Raw genomic sequence first — 18,202 nt, 5'->3', positions numbered from 1 at the left:
GGAACATAAACAATCACAGATGGCCAAACTATGGACTCATTTTTAAATGCCAGGGTGAATTTAGATAAACTAGCATAAGAGTTTAATCTTAAACATTCCATGTAATTAAAATGTATTGAGATAAATAAAACAGCTTGGTGTCTTAAGAAGTGTGCGGATCTTTAAAGAGCCATTGTCCTTCAATGTTTCTGGTCGGTTTTTAATTACTACACACAGTAGCAATCAAACTAAGCAATGTATGAGAACAAAAATAGATGTGACGTTATTCAGCGTTTTATTATTCAACATAGTCCAAATCAAGTGTAATATACCCACACCGATAGATAACATGGCACAGTAACTTGCAAAGGTCTAAACTTCAGGATTTATAACGCAACATCAAGTTAGTATTTTAATGGTGTGGCCAGAAACAATGACTTAGGTCTAATGAATAACAGATATAGTTCACATGAGGAAGTATTTCTCTAGAGGTATTGTGTGGGTGGCTCTTAAAAGAGCCGTTGTGTTGTTGTTGTTTCTCCAGATCAGGTTTAACCTCCGAAGCCGTACAGAGTGCGGCCCTGCCTCTTCAGAGCGTACACCACATCCATGGCGGTCACAGTCTTCCTCTTGGCGTGCTCGGTGTAGGTGACGGCGTCACGGATCACGTTCTCCAGGAACACCTTCAGCACACCGCGGGTCTCCTCGTAGATCAGACCGGAGATACGCTTCACTCCGCCGCGGCGAGCCAGACGGCGGATGGCGGGCTTGGTGATGCCCTGGATGTTATCACGGAGGACTTTACGGTGACGCTTAGCGCCTCCTTTACCGAGTCCTTTTCCTCCTTTCCCGCGGCCACTCATCTTCCGCTAGTTGTCGTCAGAAACGAATGGCTTGAACTCCGTCGACCGGCTGTATTTATATCTTATCGGCGGACGTAAGAGAGGACAGATGACGCGAGCTTCTGTGGGCGGAGCCAAACTCAGCAGCCGTTGCCTCGTTTCAAAAGTTAATGATTGTTATTCATTTATGTAGGACTATAGTTTATAGTTTAATCCTTCGTGTCTACCTGACCTTTGGTTAAGATTTTATTGATAATATTTAACAAATACTTTTCTCTGTAAATAAGTCTTTAAAGTCCTGTAAATAATATTTAGACTTGTTTGGGTTATTTTCTAAAATCTATTTTTTATTTTTCTTGACTCACAGCGACCTGCCATCTTTAGTCTAGTTTCAGGATCAATATTTTACTTTATATCGCCATTGGAATCCAGTCAGTTTAAAAGGTGTAATGTCTTGATATTATCCAGTTCACACAGAGGTTGATGATGGCTGTAATGTGTTACGTTGGTGAACACCAGATGGCAGCAGGAGATAACATGATGGTGAGCTGGGAGGGAATCATTTCCTAATGCAACAAATCACAGAGAGGAACTCTCACTTTATATGTTTGGTCATGAGCCTGATCATCAACATCAGGAAAACACATAGGAAAGGATACAAACTAGGCCTAAATACTGTTAAGTTCACATAGGGAACATTTAGCTCAATGCAATTTGGCGATTTTAATCAAAGTCAAAGTAAACTTGATTATCCCGCTATGGGGAAATTCATGTGATGAAGGCCATGTGATGACACCAGCTCCATTCACTGAAAGCTCCTGCACACCCCCAACAAACACACAGGTATTCCAGTTATTTGGGTTAAAGACAGGCAGAGCTATGCTGCGATGTATGTCAAGACTGTGCCAACGTTTCCATCTCTATAGACATATTTGGATAGGTATAGGCTAGTCCCCACAAACACAGCTAGATAGCTTATCTAACAGCTGGAACTGACGAAGAACTGGTAAACTCTTAGTCAGGATTCAGATAACCCCATTCCACTGAAAGCTGCCTTTTATATTTAACAGGCCGCATGAGAAAGGAAGTTGATGCAGGTGAATTCTGTAGAATGGTTTTTTTGGACCTTCATAAAGGCCTTTGATGTTGTGGATCATGGTATCCTGCTGTTAAACGGAGGTTATCATTTTTAGATTCAAGAGTTCAATGTACAGAAATACATTTCTAAACACGGCTACAGTTGAATGGAATAAACTTCCAGCATTTCTAAAACTCAGAAGCAGAGAGACATTTTAAGAGTCTATAAAGAAAAGAAAATATTAAATACATATTCTAGGATAGGAACCTTGTATTAATGAAAAAAAACTGCGGAGGTAGAACTTTGGGATACAGAGGAGACCGGCTGAGGGGGATCTGAGGGACCGTGAGGGTTGACCAGATGATGGAGGACCAGGATTATGTAGGTGATCCGATGGTAAGGAAGTAGGCCTACTCAAAATATAGGTCACATCAAAAACGTGTTTAAATTGGATACAATGAAGAAACTGTAAAACTTCCACAATATAGACCGACAAATAAGGAGCTCTCTCTTTAGTTAGATGTGTGTGGCTCTTAAAAGAGCCTTTGTTGGATTGGTGGAAGCCAGTACCGGGTGTTTACTTCTTTGCAGGCTTCTCGGTCTTCTTGGGCAGAAGGACGGCCTGGATGTTGGGCAGCACGCCGCCCTGAGCGATGGTCACTCCGCCCAGCAGCTTGTTAAGCTCCTCGTCGTTGCGGACAGCCAGCTGCAGGTGACGGGGGATGATACGGGTCTTCTTGTTGTCGCGGGCAGCGTTTCCGGCCAGCTCCAGGATCTCAGCGGTCAGGTACTCCAGCACAGCCGCCAGGTAGACGGGGGCGCCGGCTCCTACACGCTGAGCGTAGTTTCCTTTGCGGAGCAGCCTGTGGACGCGGCCGACCGGGAACTGGAGCCCAGCACGGGAGGAGCGGGTCTTAGCCTTAGCTCTGGCTTTTCCTCCGGTTTTCCCTCTTCCAGACATTTTTAGATGCTCTCGTGAGTCTCAACTCAGAAAAGTGTTTCCCCAACAGCCGAAACCCTCCTATTTATGTCCACAGAGAGGACCGCGCCGCTTCCAGACAGACCAACCAGAAAAGAGGCTTCCAGCAGAGCAGCAGAGGGCGGCCCGCTCTCACGTTTGGCGGGCATTTTGAAAGGATTGTTCGCCAATAAGCAGCAGAGATCCGGGCGGTGGGTCGCTCCTTGAGGCGGTGCTGAGCTCCAGGAAAGCCCCTCACCAATCAGGAGCCGGAGGTCTGGAGCAGCGTCACCGTCTCACATCCGGGTCCCACAGTTTAAGAGCCGTCTGTCTTTTTGATTCACTACATTTTTTCCTGAACAGAGACAGAAGAAGCCATGGCAAGAACCAAGCAGACCGCCCGTAAATCCACCGGAGGTAAAGCCCCCAGGAAACAGCTGGCCACCAAGGCTGCCCGTAAGAGCGCCCCGGCCACCGGCGGCGTGAAGAAGCCTCACCGTTACAGGCCCGGTACCGTGGCTCTGAGAGAGATCCGTCGCTACCAGAAATCCACGGAGCTGCTGATCCGCAAGCTGCCCTTCCAGCGCCTGGTCCGAGAAATCGCTCAGGACTTCAAGACCGACCTGCGCTTCCAGAGCTCCGCCGTCATGGCTCTGCAGGAGGCCAGCGAGGCTTACCTGGTCGGCCTGTTCGAGGACACCAACCTGTGCGCCATCCACGCCAAGAGGGTCACCATCATGCCCAAAGACATCCAGCTGGCCCGCCGCATCCGCGGAGAGAGGGCTTAAACTGACCTGAGATCAGCCTACAGCCACAAAACGGCTCTTTTAAGAGCCACCTCACTCTCACTCAAGGGCTTGTTCCTCTGCCGCAACACGTTTCACCATCAACTATAAAAGATCAATCATTTTACAACAAAGCGCTCTACTCGGCTACAGTCCAAATAATCCGTACATATCCAAACCTTTCTCATAGCTTAGTAGCCTACAGTATTTGCTATCGATCGAGCAAATAAAATAGACATAAGAAATTGGTCTCTGTAGAGAAATTCTACAGTCCGATTTCAGTTAAATATTTATAGGCTTACAAATAAAAGTTCAACATCAGAAATGTATATAGGCTACAGTAAATCAGTGTGCATGTAGGCCTACATGTGACGTATGAAAACCAATAGTGGTGTTTCTTATTAATAAACGTTACACAGTAGGCCTAGTTACAATACATTTGGAGTGTGTATTATATAGCCTATATGGATTAGTAGGCTATATATGTTAAATGAATAATCAAGCACAATGTGAAATAAAATACCATTTTAATATTAAAAATAACTTTGATCAGCAGAGGGCGCTAAAGCATCAGCAGAAAAGTCCTGCTGCAAATTCCTCTCCTCAGAACACACACCATGGAAGGACACACTACAGGAGAACTAACATATCACCATCACACTTCCACAGCTGATTACTCACATTAAGACATTGTGTTTGTATTACAAGTTTACTGACATTTCTATGTTTAAATAATCCAAATGAGGCATTATTTAATTCTAACTTTTGGTGAATTTAGGAGAAATCTACAGACACAAATAGACAAAGTCTTATTATCCAAATCAACAGCTATGTGTATTTGGTTTGTTTTCTTTCCATCCGTCTGATAATTGTGTTTGCCTGTTGTGTGTGGCCTTTAAAACACCTCCAGACTGCAGTTTACCTGCCGAGATGGAAGATTTGAAACTAAAGTCATGCCATCACTTCTCTTTGTTCGTTATAGTGAGTATATTTCCTTTTTTTTTTTTTTTTTAAATGTGCTCGCTCTACGTGACCCAGACAGATAATTATCTGATTCTTCAGTGTTTCCTTTAGGATTTATTTGTTTTTAGCACTGTCAACAACAACAACCCCGGACAGACAGGCTTTCCAACAGACAGGATCATTTAAAAGGCAACCGCAACTACTGTACATTGGGCGTCTGCCCTATTTCTGATACCGTGGCGCCAGAAATTTTGCCATGGCGGGTTGCCATTTTCAAATAAACATAGAGGAAACACTGTTCTTACATCTTAGTCAAACAGGTGTTGTACTTGAAATGGTTGTGTAACATTTCAGCTGGAGATTAAAGGGTACTCGCCATTTCCTGGTTTCCCACACATGTCTCATGTGAACGGATTATATTTTCTAGCTGATTATATTATTTATTATTAATGATATTGGCTTAGCATGGCCTGATTAGCAAAGTGGAACACACTATACATGTTGCAATACCTGAATCATTTCTGGGTCGTTGATCATATTACCTTGGAACGGAGCCAGGCAAAGTGCGTTTTTATAGTTTTATACATATACGGAGGAGTTTTGTCTCAGAGAGAAAACTCCTCCGCTCACTGACAGGATGCACTTCCCTGCTTTCACTTGTGTCCCTAACTTTGTGAACTAAAGACAGCTTTCAACCTGCAATTCCTCTCTCCCTCACACAGAGAGAAGAGCCTAAAACATGAAGCATTAAATTACAACATGAACACAATGTGTACTGAATAAACAGCAACCTTGATACGTGATTGATAGTGAATCTTACTAAACTTACAGAAAGAAAACTGAGTGTGTGTGTGTGTGTGTGTGTGTGTGTGGGACTTGTAAATGATCTGGATCCACAGTGTGACTACACAGTGAGGTTATATTTAGCCTATCTGGTTTTTAGATTCTAACTGACTGAGGCAAAATGAGCCACAAGATCACAAACTAAATGAAATCATTTTACATATGACGAGGTAAACAGCAGAAACAAAGCCCATTGTCAAACTGAATAACAACAAAAATAAAAGAAAAAAACAAGTAAAAGAAAAAAAAACAATTTGCAAACATCATGAATATAATCATCCTCTTGATCTCTATCTGCTCTGTTCCACTGTCACACACACCTTCACCGGTAATATCTTCACTATATCAGCAATGTTAATGAATGGAAACATCCTCTCAGTGAAAGTGTGTGTGAAGGTGTGTATGTCTGTGTTAGTATCAGGATCAGAGAACGACAGCTTTCCTCTGTTCCAGTCCAGGGTCACTCTGATCCTCTGGAGCTTCTTTGGCACTACCAGTTCAGTGTGATCTGATGATGATCGTGCAACATATTCGCCTTCATAGTACCCTGTTCCCCATAATCCAGACTCTATGTCTCCCTTCCTCTGGCCGGACTCTGCTAACACACCCAGAAACCAGCATGTACTGTCTCCAACCTCAACATCCCAGCTGTGAGTCCCTGAGTTAAAGCCCTCAGAGCCCAGGACACAGACATATTTATCAAACCTCTCTGGATTATCAGGAAGCTGCTGTTCCTCTCCTTGTCTCACACTGGTCAGATCTTCTGACAGGATGAAGTTTGGGTAAGCTGTGTTTGGGTCCAGAATCACAGGAGTGTAGCAGACCATGTCCTTCATCTTGTTCCAGATGTTGAAGCTCAGGTTGCCCAGGTGTTTGGCCTCGTCTATCAGAGCTCCTGAGAGCAGCTGTGGATCATCCAGCGGGGGGCGCTGCTGGACTCTTTCCACTGCAGCCTTGTAGTTCTGCAGGAATGAGATGTCTTCAGCTCTCAGCTGCTCCTCTGTGGCTCTGACTGTGTCTGAAAGAGCTGCTATCTCTCTGCTCAGAGCCTCCATCTTCTCCTTCATCCTCTCGCTCTTCTGCTCCTCTTCGTCCCAGAGTGCAGCCAACCTGGCCACCTCTTCATCTTCTAGAAACTAGTGGAGCTTTTTAAACCGCTCCTTGATCCGCGTCTCTGTGCATTGGGCCTGGACCTTCATGTGTTCTGCTGTTTGATCACACTTCACCTTAACTTGTTCAAAAAGCTTTAACTTCTCCTTTAAGGGCTCCAGAGTTTCCTGAAGTTTCTTCTTGTGTTGTCGTGCAGCTTCATCGACGGGTCTGATTCTGTGGTTGATGTGTTTTTCTGAATCTCTGCAGACCAGACACACCGGCTGCTGATGATCCAGACAGAAGAGTTTGAGTTTCTCCGAGTGCAGACTGCAGAGAGCCTCTGAAGCTCTCTGATCTCTCTCCAGTAAGAAGGCCTCACACAAGTTCTTTAGGGCCAGGTTACACGGTGGGTCCACTGCAGATCTTTTCTTACAAAGTGGACACTCTCGTGTTTGTTTCTCCGTCCACCAGCTCCGCAGACAGTCTTCACAGAAGCTGTGGCTACATGACAGAACAACAGGATCTGTAAAGACGTCGTAACAGACCGGACAGCAGAGATCCTCCACTGATCTGGAAGCCATTTCGTCTCTGAGTGAAGCTGGAAACAGCAGACAGACAGTGCAGTCAGTCATGGCTCCCCTCCCTCCCTCCCTCCCTCCTCTACTAACTTCACTGACATGTACTTTCACTTTGAGTCGTGTTTTTAGTCATAGCCTAGGCCTACTCACCTTCAGTGCGTGGAGTGTCAGCAGGTTGAAGCAGCAGTGTTGCAGTATTACACTTTTCTCTACTGTAGCTGAACTCACTCAGAGGAAGTTGTTAGTTTGGTTTGAAGGATAACCTGCTCGTCTGTTTCTCAATCTGTGTTCTTGTGGTCTGAAATTCCCGGATGTGATTTGCACCGCCCAGTTTCATCCTTATTGGGGATGGATAATATTAGATGGAGGTGACTTGTGTGAACCGTAAATATTAATAGACTGTTGAACCCGATATGGCGCTTACCCACTACTAGTACCAGCTCTAGTCGACTTGGCCGCTGTACCCCGTCCTCCTTTTTCCATTGCAGATTTAGTATTAACTATAAATTATAATTTTCGAAAATACTACTGTTGTGTCGCGAAATGCAGTTTTAAGATTATTTTATGCGAAATGATAAACTTCGAATCTATGGTCTATTTATCAAGATAGAGCCTATTTAAAAGTTTGCTCGACGTTGTCGGAGATGTGAGGTTCCGCTAAATCTAGCATGCCTCGCCACGGATCAGAGGACCGGGCGGCCAGCGCTCAGAGTACCCCGCCAAGAACAGCCCTACCGAAATGTGGCCTAATACCGCATGCCCAGTTGTCTCTGTAGTGGTTGAAAACGAGATATAATTAGTTTGGGATTTAACTAAAGGGCTATCTTGGTCTCAGAGAGCAAATCTTTTAATTGTTCAGCAAATAAGTTTAGGCTGAGGGGAAACATTCATTTATTTACTTAACTTTAACGTTGTAACGTTACCTTTGTCCGAATAGTTTGCTTCTCTTATCTAACGTTAACGTTTTATGCCTGTTATAATGGCAATTATTGTGCATTAAAAGTAAAATTTAATCTGTATCAAAAGGTTACTTAAGTATTACCAGCAAAATGTACTTAAAGTAATAACAGTTAAGTATTTATTATACGGAATGGCTCCTTTCATGTAAAATAATTTAAATGTTGTAGTTTGTCAATGTGGAGCCATAATTTGATAAATGTATTTAAGGAAAAATGTTCAGTACTTGAGTAAATGTACTACTTAGTTACTTTCCACCACTGAAAATAAACATATCTGTCCATCTATTCTAATCTAATTTGAAACAGAAAGGGGAAATGCGTGATTTCAAAAGAGAAAGAAAATAATACCTAATAGGCACCTATAGTGTTCACTATTATAATCTTACTTTTCCAAAGCTCAAATCAAAGAAAGAGACAAAAGAACTTTTACATTAATAGAATATTTTATTTAGAGGAACAAAACAGCATAGCGATGTCCACATCTAAATCAGTAAATAACATCCAAGGGGACAAGAAGGAACTTCATCCTCAGACCAGGAATAAATGATGAGGAAGAAGAGCTGGGGAAGAAAACAAAGATCAACAGTGAAATTGAGTTCACATGGTCTGTCTACATTGGATCTTGCACTGCAATATGAGGGGTTGTTGCTAATGTTTCAGTATGTACTACGCTTTATGTGACAAACCTCTCCGAGTCACAGAGACCCATTTCTTTAATGGTACTTTGTGACGAGCTCGTCCTGGAGAAACATTAGCCCTGTTTCCATTCAAATGTCAAGCAAAACATAAACAAACTTAAAATGTCGCAAAAAAAGAAATGTGAAAAAGGTGTGTTTTCATCAAGTTTGGAGCAAAAAACAAAAGTTACAGCATAGTTTTGTCAGAACTTGGCTCTAAAGGCTACGCATGGCTGTAATCCGCCAGTATAGACTAGACTAGACTAGAAGAAGTAGAGGTTGCTAAGTGGAAACAGAACAAGTCGCCTTGGCCATCTAACCATCTACGAGAAAAACATGGAGAGGTCTTTAGGAAATCTATTTTCTTATCTTATTTGTTCGTTCAGCTAGTATTGGCCACGTTTAATGCCGTCCCAAGACGAAGACATGTTATGGGAACATCCAGGTAGACACCGACAGCAGAAACAGCTGATCATCCTGTGAGTTCAATGTTGGCTACGTCAGAACTTATTCTATTATTTCATTTAGACTAAAACCAGCTCAAGCGAGCTTAAACCCTCATTTGCCCAATTGAGGACGTTTTATCAAATTGTGCCATTTCTATTCAGCTTTTCTAATGCCATACTTCAAAATGCACGTAAAAATACTTGTGAATGGAAACAACTAATGTTTATTCTCAGTTTGAAATTAGAATAAACTTGAAATTTATAATAAAAGGCTTTATTGAACCCCAGAGGCTAAATTTGGTTGTTGCTCCAACTACACAAAATCAGTAAATTTACAGATAGGAAAAAGTTAAAATACGATGTATATAAAACGTTAAATAGAGGTAAAAATAAATTACCAATTAGAAGACAAAATGTCAAGTTAAAAGCGACCAGGGGTCAGAAGCACAAAGAGTCAGCAAGTCTAGTTGATGTAAATGCATACATATACAGTAGGTTATTGGGCTCAGACTCACAGAGAGTTTACTCCCCAGAGGGCCGCACGCTCTCAAAGACGCCGGCTTCCTTCATGGCGGTGAACTCTTTGACGGCGTCGTACTGCTTGTAGAAGTCAGCGTAGGCCTGTTTCCTGGGCTCCGTCACACCGTACTGCGGAACAAAAGACGGGCCGGTTTGGTTTGCAATTAAAACCAAAAATAAATAAATGAGACAGCCGATTGTCAGAAAAGAAAAGCTAGAATTAACCTCAACATTTTGGCCCTGGAAATAACCACAGAGTTAAAAGGGACAGTTATTATATTCTAGGGGGTGGGACTCTCTTAGCACCTTTCCATGCGTGGTTTAAAAAAAAAAAACATATATATATATATATATATATATGCGTGGTATAAAAGTATATATGCGTGGTATAAAAGTATAAAAATCTGAGTTTGCTACTCAAGAGTTTGCTCATCACTTCCTAGACAAAAGCAGCTAGACAAAGCTTAGATTTTGACATATATTTGTCACACACACGTTTTTATGAAATGTTTGTCTACTGAGGTTTTTGTTGTGTAGTCATTCCATGCTTAACCCCTAAACATGCTTTTGGAAGTCACCTTCTCTCCCAGTAATCTTCCACGTCAGAGGCCCAGTCATGTTTAAAGGTGGACCATTGGCTTCTTACATCATGAAACATGAGGTGGTCAGATGTCATGTGATACAGTAGATCAACAGCCTATATGTGTTTTGCCTAATTATTTTATGTACGTCTTATTAGATCATTTGGAAATATTTTTTTCTGTTGTCCATTATACCATCCTCTTTCAGTCACTGTTTTTTCATTTGTACTTGTCTGGAGACAGTAACTTTTAAATAAAAATCAACACAAAAAATAAAATGATGAACTTATCAGAATCGATAACCGAATCGTTCGATGCATCTAAGAATCGCTTATTTTTCCCACCCCTATTATATTCTGAACGTCTGTTGCTGAAGTAGAAGTTAGTCAAGATGCCGTCATGTCTATAAAGTCATTTTAATTTTTTTTTAAATCACGTCAGAGTTGGGATTGGAGCCACGTGGCTGCTGCGGCTCACTCTCACCTTGAAGCCGATTGCAGCCACTAAGGACAGAGCAAACGCAATGGGCAGGTGAAACCTCAGACGCTTTCCCAGCAGCCCCCTCATCACAGGCTTTGCCAAAGACATGATGGATCACCTGCAGAGATAAAAAATAAATAAATAAAAAAAAAGACAAAATTGAAGCTCAATTATTGAGGCGATCATTGCCGTCAATATGAAAGAATATATCTTATATACAGAATGCCTAGTCGAGACAGACTGTAGTCCGAGTAAAGACCCAAACTGCTTTCTACTCATTTCTATGTGGAACGACATGAGACACATTTCCTCTTCCAATAAATTCAGCCCCACAAATACTGGTTTATTTTTGTTTGCTGCCGATACTGATATCAATATTTGGAAGTTTTAAAAATCTGATAACGATCAATAGCATTTTTTTTTTTTAAACATACAAAACAGTCTTGATACAGATGGCTTAGATTTGTTTCTCTATTGTGACCATGATACATAATAAGCAGGACATTTTACAGTAAAAATAAACATGAACGCATAAAAAGGTGGACAAACAAACGCTGCAGCTGGTAGCTGCCGGTCGCTGCATGCGCCCTCCCCAAGCTCAAAGTTCAAAAATAAACTTGCTTTATGATGGAAGATATGTAACCGTGACACCGTTTTTATATCTCCCTAACGATGCGTTATATATCAACAAGTGCATCGTATCGGCCAATGTTAGTCATGTTCTTATAAGACATAAGCAAAACTGGCCCAATGTCAACAACCAACGGTAATGGACTTAAAGAACTCATATTATGCTCATTTTCAGGTTCATAATTGTATTTAGAGGTTGTATCAGAATAGGTTTACATGTTTTAATTTTCATAACACCATATTTTTGTTGTACTGCACATTGCTGCAGCTCCTCTTTTCACCCTGTGTGTTGAGCTCTCTGTTTTAGCTACAGAGTGAGACATCTCACTTCATCTTTGTTGGGAGTCACAGATGCACATTAGCTAGATAAGGACTACTAGCCAGTCAGAAGCAGAGTATGAGGGCATGCCACGCTAGCAGCTAGACGAGCATTATAACGTGTGTTACAATAGAGCTGTTTGGAGCAGTTTGTGAACAGTGTTTTCTGTTGGAGATGGTAAGTCCCTTTGGGCTTTTTCACTTTGTAAACCTATAATGTGCACAAAAAAGATATAGAACATAATAAAGGGAAAAAGGCAAAAAGCATAATATGAGCACTTTAAGGTAGACTACCCGCCAACTTGGCCAGTAAGTCAAAAAGTTAAATTTTGGACACTGATGGTTAGGGTGCATGCCACACAAATGCAACGTCCACAGTTCAATTACAGACCAGGTACGTCATCTCCTCTGACTTAACAAAAAGGCAAAAATAAAATGAAAATAATCAAATGAGAAAAACCTAAAAGAAAAGATGTTACTACACTTCTATTTGCGTGGTTTAGATTTCTCCTAAATTCACCAAAAGTTAGCATTAGATATAGCCTAGTCTCATTTGCATATTAAAACACCCACACGTGTTTATAGTTAATGTGGGTGTTTTTTTTTTTTTTTTTTTTTTTTTTTTTTTTTTTTTTTTTTTCTGCGTTCCTTTTTTGTGGTTGTTGCACCTGTTAGGGCGGGACAAATGACACCGTTATCATACTTATGGACCTTTTTTCACAGCAGACATTTTCCTTGTCATAGTAGGAAAAGCACAGCTGAAATTGATAACCTTAACGATGGCTCCATTCCATCAAGTGTCCCAGTAAGTTATTTCAGTGAGTCAGCATTAGAGCTGGGAGATATGGAAAAAAAATCTAATATCACAATATTGTTGACCAAATACCTCAATATTGATATTGCGGTGATATTGAAGTGTTGACAAAAAATATTTACACAATGAGATTTTTGATAAATAATCATCAATAATAGGCAAATAATAGAAAAGCTAGAACAGTCTGGTAAGTTCAAAAAATTACATCACTTTACTGTAATCCAGCCATTAAAACCAGGGACAGATAACACTGGTCATATTACGATATCCAAAATCTAAGACGATATCCAGTCTCATATCACGATATCGATATATTGCCCAGCCCTAGTCAGCATGCACAATACAAGGGCCTCTTCTACGTGGAATGCAGCCATCATTAATGGTTTTGTATACACCTGTGCTTTTCCTACTGTGTCTGCTGTGAAAACTGTCCATTAGTAGAAAGAACTTGTGACCTAATAAGCTCTGGCCCATCTTCAACCTGAACAGAGCCTAATCACCTGGGGACGTTTCATGGTGAGCTCTTGTTCTTACCCATTTCTGTAGTGTCTTGAAACTGTAAAAAAGGTTTTGTTCTCAAGCCAGAAATCTCCACTTCAGTAGCACTCGGGGTACATAAACCAAACTTCATTCCCATCTACATTCTGAAGGTCACAGAGGGCTTTGTTCATGTATTGCACAGCAGAAGTTAGGCCTATCACACATTTATTCCTAATAACATGGAGTAACTGTATTTTATACAGCTGGTGACACGTTGGTTCTCATTTAAGGAGTGATAAAAAAATAAATTTTGAACCTGGCTTTATCCAATGTTCACATTTCTGATCCGGAAATGTATGGGAACTAGAACATATTTAATCCACTGGGGAAGTTTAACGGTATTATCTTTCAGTTAAAATAATTTCCCTATTCACCTTGAATGTCTCCCCTTAACAGAGAGTAGAGTCAGTGTGGTGCTAACAGCTGCAGCATTGCTAGGGTCAAAGTAGCATAATGGCTATAAGCTTCCTCTCTTCGTCGCATTATATAGTTTCTCTTAACCTACAAAAACAACATAACTAATTTACTGCATGTGTAACTAATATAAGTGTAACTAAGGGAATAGAATATAGGGACGAGTCAGTAAGCATGTAGCTAATGTCTGCGGCACGATGAGCCAACATTAGCTCGTTAGCTCATACAGCTAACTGCGTACCATAAGGAAAGCCGTATATATATCTATGGAGGAAAACGGCAAAATTCCGGATAAATGGTGAAATGCAGGCGTCGTTATTAACGTGACAAAGCCACTCACACACTTAAGTAGTTGAAATTTTAAGAACACTCACAGGTTGGACTCACGACCTTCACAGAAACGGCTAACTCTCAGCTCGGCTGCTTTCCTCTACCGGAAGAGACGCTCTACTGGAGCCGCGGAAGGACAAATTTGAGTCCCATGAAAAGCGAAGTCTTGGCAAGTTAGGTCATTGGCACTCGTCTTCTTTCTTTTGGTTTTAGCGGCAGCTTGCATCCTTAATGTTGCACTACTACCATCTTCTGGAGTTAGTTCACTCCTACAGTTGTCCAGGAGTCAGATGTGTCCCATCAGTCCTGTTCTCATTAGGAAGCTGACCAAGCATCTTCTGCCTTGTCCACTTTCACCACACTTCATTATGTTCTTTGCTCCTGCTACTGTTATCCAAAATCATTTAATTTCGTCATGTTCTTTCTCTCTGATACATATTTCCTTCCACCAACAAGCACATCCTCCGCAGTTTCTGGTAGGCCTACCTCGTAGTGATCATAAAACCCATTTGGCTTCTTCCCTATAATGTAATGTAATTCTCAGCCTGCTTATTGTTACTTGCTCTTTCTGTTTTGTTCTCTTATTTCTCACCATACCTAGCCATACTGAACAAGAGACTGCATTCAAATAAACAAGTTACTGCAGGAGTGTTTAGAGTAAAACTACATGTGTGAAACTAGATCATAAAACACATACTGCTGGTTAGCTGTATGTGAATTCCCTCCCGAGGATCAATAAAGTTGTGTACATCATATTGGAACAATCACCGCTATAGACTACCTCAGTGTTGGTGTTGATATACTTATGCAATTGTGAAGCTGCGTGGCATTCCTGCGGCGACTTCAAATTGTAATCAATCATTTGACATCAACAGGTGTTCCTAAAGTGTTCAGTAAGTGTAATACAAGTTTAAACATCCTCTTAAAATCATCATTATGATCCCTACTGAGTAAAGGGTAGAATACATGATACGCAATTTGACACCAGTAATACATTCAAAGTGTTTATTGCCCTCCAAAATATTACAAAAAGCAAAAAGACAATTAACAAAACCCACCACCTTCTGCAAAAAAACATTTAGCGTTCATATTTTGTGCCCAGAATCACTATCCATCCAAATGCAACTTCATTCACTATGTGATTTCTAACAAACAGAGTGTAAATTGTAATTTCCCCACTGGGGATCAATAAACATTATAAATTATAAAATTATATTTGCTGAAACAGCTTCACTTTGCTGTGGGAAGTCCTCCAGAATTGCTGCCACTCTGCGTCAGGGGGAGGGGGGGGTTGTCAAAACTTTGATTTTGTTAATAAAAAGAAGTATATGAGTTGAAGTTGATAGAAAGAGTATGTAACAACTGGGCACATCTTAAGGCAGATGGCTCCGCTGCAGAAGGGCTCGACAGTCCGTTTCACACTCATTCCCCGTGTTGGCTTCGTAGCCTCGAGGAATTGAAGCAGTGACACGAACGCCTAAATGTACATCCCTCATTAAAAAGTCAGAGTTTAAAAATCAATTTACTTTTCTCAAAGGTAGACAAACTACAGACTTTCTAAAACTCATAAATAATAGGAATGGGTGGCATGAAAGTATGATGTGTTAAACTGTTGTGTAGGCACACACAGTGTGTAAATCTAAAATGAACAAGCATCGCAAGAAAAACAGAGGATGCTGCTTCTTGCCGCACCTCCAAAAAAAGCGATTTTTGCTACCAAGAGATGGTGCTGCCGCTCCATCAGGAGTCAGTTACCTGTACTATCAAAGAGCTAGTTTCTATACCCAGAAAAAAAACATGATCCCACTGCTGTAATGTGGTCTCCAGGCTAGTGCCCCTTCTCCTGTATTTGTATATGTATATGTAAATATATGTAGAATAATAATACAAAAAAGTAATCTGACTTTCTTTATCAATATACATTTCACAGAAAAATAGCATTGGTTCAAACTTGTGTAAATATATCTGACAAATAATTGATTTACTTCCAATAAAAACTGTAAAACTTAATCAAATGATGCATAATTATGATACATTAAAGGTACGTTTATTGTGTAGTCTAAATTGCGGCCTCAAAATATTAAATGAGATATACAACTGGCATGTATTCAAAAAACCAAAACGCTATCAGTAAAACTTTATGAAGATGATTTTGTTCTGTCTTTTATTTTAACAGATGAGAGACAGAAACAGGAAGAAGCTTTATAAACATTTTTATTTGACAAAATACTGCAGATTGTTTAAAGGTCCTATGGCATGAAAATTTCACTTTGTGAGTTTTTTTTAACATTAACATGCGTTCCCCCAGCCTGCCTATGGTCCCCCAGTGGCTAGAAATGGTGATAGATGTAAACCGAGCCCTGGGTATCCTGCTCTGCCTTTTAGAGAATGAAAGCTCAGATGGGCCAATCTGGAATCTTCCATTTGTGACGTCATAAGGGGAAAGGTTACCTCCCCTTTCTCTGCTCTGCCCGCCCAGAGAATTTGGCCCGCCCATGAGAAAGAGAGAGGCATCATGGCTTGCAAACGAATGAAGCATGGCAGTTGGTCAAGGCCACACCCCCACCCTCCACTTTGCCCCCCCCCCCTCCCTCCTCCTCAATAGCATTTAAAGCTACAGACACAGAAATGGCACATCTTAAGTAAAGCTCATTGTAGGACTGGCTCTAGTGGCTGTAATTCTGCACCAAGGCTGAATTTCGGGAAAGGGACTTCAGATACAGTATTAGGGGACCACTAAGACCTATATAAAAGCATCCAAAAAGCAGCATGTCATAGGACCTTTAAAGTTGAGTGAACAAGCTTTGCTAAACATACTCAGTTAATAAAAAAAACAAAACAAGTTTAAACCCGAACAAGTGAAATTTATTTTAGATGTTAGCAGTAAACAGCTTTAACCCAGTTCCCCAGAACAACCCACTGAAACAATGACACTAAAGATGAAACTCCGTCCATCCTAAACTTCACCACCTTCTCTTCCATAAAGTGCATTTTATTCAGGTAAGTATAGAAAATTTTTACAGGCTTCACATACAAACTGCATTGACGGATATTAAAGGAACACGCCGACTTATTGGGAGTTTAGCTTATTCACCGTAACCCCCAGAGTTAGACAAGTCGATACATACCCTTCTCATCTCTGTGCGTGCTGTAAAGCTGTCTGACGGCCCCAGTGGCAGCAGGCCAGCACATAACATGCAGGTGAATGGTTCCAGTAATCCTACTGCTCTGAATTGTGACAAAATAACACCAGCATGTTCCCATTTACATGTTGTGATTTGTAGTCACAGCGTGTACAAAAAACAACGTAACATGAGACACAGCCATCTTCTAACCGTAAACAAACAGGGAACTATATTCATTCTGCTACTTGGGCGGAATGATTTGCTTTGCAGCAATCCTGTCTCACTCCGCCCAAGTAGCAGAATGAATATAGTTCCCTGTTTGTTTAGGGATAGAAGATGGCTGTGTCTCATGTTACGTTGTTTTTTTGTACATGCTATCACTCTACAAATCACAACATATAAATGGGAACATGTTGGCGTTATTTTGTCACTTTTTCGGAGCAGTAGGATTACTGGAACCAGTCACCTGCATGTTCTGTACTGGGCTGCTGCCACTGGGGCCGTCAGACAGCTTTACAGCATGCACGGAGATGAGAAGGGTATGTATCGACTTGTCTAACTCTGGGGGTTACAGTGAATCAGCTAAACTCCCAATAAGTTGGCGTGTTCCTTTAAAAAAAACAAGGCTGCAGGATTATACTCAATCACTATTATCACATGAAGACCTGTATCACCAGAATGTCAGCTTCTCAGAGAACAGATACAGGCAGCTCTTTTCATCTAAGAGATTACCTTAATGTTGTTTTTTAGGTATCATAAACCCCAGTGATTGGTGTCTCCACTCCAAAGAGCAACATGCTGCATGTTGGCAAAAGTGTGTCATGGTCCTGGGTTTTGTTTAGTTTCCAGTTTTATTTTGTAGGGTCGTGTCTTGTTTGACCTCCAGCCTTGTGTGTTTTCCCGCCTATGTGATTGTCTGCGCCTCCCTAGCATAGACAGTTAAATAAATGGACGATGTGACGCCGCAGATTTCCATGGAGACCAGTGAAGGATATTAGAAGCACTTTTCCGGTGATGGCTGGGCGTTACTGCGCAGCCTCCAACTGAGATTGAAGACGTAGATGTGACGTGAGCAACGTGTCTGAAGTTGGAAGTCTTCTGGTAGCTGTGCCAAGAGAAATCTCAATCATTCCCAATCTTACAGAGACGGAGAGTGTAGGTATATGTAAGGAGATAACATGGGCACAGGCTAATTATTGCTAACTAAAATGCTAGTTAACATTAGTAATTAAACAGCTAATGTAAGTCGAA

General features: G+C 41.2%; 6 protein-coding genes across 6 annotated transcripts in view; 1 reads left to right on the top strand and 5 right to left on the bottom strand.

Moving 5' to 3' along the window:
• Nucleotides 1-480: 480 nt before the first annotated feature.
• Nucleotides 481-898, bottom strand: LOC120557839 (histone H4). The gene has a single exon (XM_039798475.1). The coding sequence runs from the start codon at nucleotides 840-842 to the stop codon at nucleotides 531-533; it is 312 nt and encodes a 103-aa protein (XP_039654409.1). The 5' UTR covers nucleotides 843-898; the 3' UTR covers nucleotides 481-530.
• A 1,469-nt stretch (nucleotides 899-2,367) lies between these two features.
• On the bottom strand, nucleotides 2,368-2,936 carry LOC120557835 (histone H2A-like). The gene has a single exon (XM_039798471.1). The coding sequence runs from the start codon at nucleotides 2,858-2,860 to the stop codon at nucleotides 2,477-2,479; it is 384 nt and encodes a 127-aa protein (XP_039654405.1). The 5' UTR covers nucleotides 2,861-2,936; the 3' UTR covers nucleotides 2,368-2,476.
• A 295-nt stretch (nucleotides 2,937-3,231) lies between these two features.
• On the top strand, nucleotides 3,232-3,657 carry LOC120557841 (histone H3). Its single transcript, XM_039798477.1, has one exon. The coding sequence runs from the start codon at nucleotides 3,235-3,237 to the stop codon at nucleotides 3,643-3,645; it is 411 nt and encodes a 136-aa protein (XP_039654411.1). The 5' UTR covers nucleotides 3,232-3,234; the 3' UTR covers nucleotides 3,646-3,657.
• Nucleotides 3,658-5,737: 2,080 nt separating this feature from the next.
• Nucleotides 5,738-7,513, bottom strand: LOC120557808 (E3 ubiquitin-protein ligase TRIM17-like). The gene is made up of 2 exons (XM_039798430.1): nucleotides 7,269-7,513; nucleotides 5,738-7,138 (listed from the first exon to the last, which is right to left on the bottom strand). Exon 2 carries the CDS (start codon nucleotides 7,119-7,121, stop codon nucleotides 6,585-6,587), a length of 537 nt encoding a protein of 178 aa, XP_039654364.1. The 5' UTR covers nucleotides 7,122-7,138; nucleotides 7,269-7,513; the 3' UTR covers nucleotides 5,738-6,584.
• Nucleotides 7,514-8,501: 988 nt separating this feature from the next.
• Nucleotides 8,502-14,020, bottom strand: LOC120557806 (cytochrome c oxidase subunit 6C-1). The gene is made up of 4 exons (XM_039798429.1): nucleotides 13,871-14,020; nucleotides 10,784-10,898; nucleotides 9,716-9,848; nucleotides 8,502-8,637 (listed from the first exon to the last, which is right to left on the bottom strand). Exons 2-3 carry the CDS (start codon nucleotides 10,886-10,888, stop codon nucleotides 9,723-9,725), a joined length of 231 nt encoding a protein of 76 aa, XP_039654363.1. The 5' UTR covers nucleotides 10,889-10,898; nucleotides 13,871-14,020; the 3' UTR covers nucleotides 8,502-8,637; nucleotides 9,716-9,722.
• A 3,516-nt stretch (nucleotides 14,021-17,536) lies between these two features.
• The window catches only part of angpt4 (angiopoietin 4), a 74,573-nt gene continuing 73,907 nt past the window's right edge, over nucleotides 17,537-18,202 (bottom strand). Inside the window, exon 12 of the transcript XR_005639022.1 lies at nucleotides 17,537-18,056. The gene's annotated coding sequence lies outside the window, so the exon portion shown is untranslated. The remainder of the gene's footprint in view (nucleotides 18,057-18,202) is intronic.

The sequence above is a fragment of the Perca fluviatilis genome, chromosome 4 (assembly GCF_010015445.1).
Source record: "Perca fluviatilis chromosome 4, GENO_Pfluv_1.0, whole genome shotgun sequence".
Taxonomy (NCBI): Eukaryota; Metazoa; Chordata; class Actinopteri; order Perciformes; family Percidae; genus Perca; species Perca fluviatilis.
The sequence above is the reverse complement of the archived record's forward strand: the minus strand, read 5'-3'. Positions and strand labels throughout refer to the sequence as shown.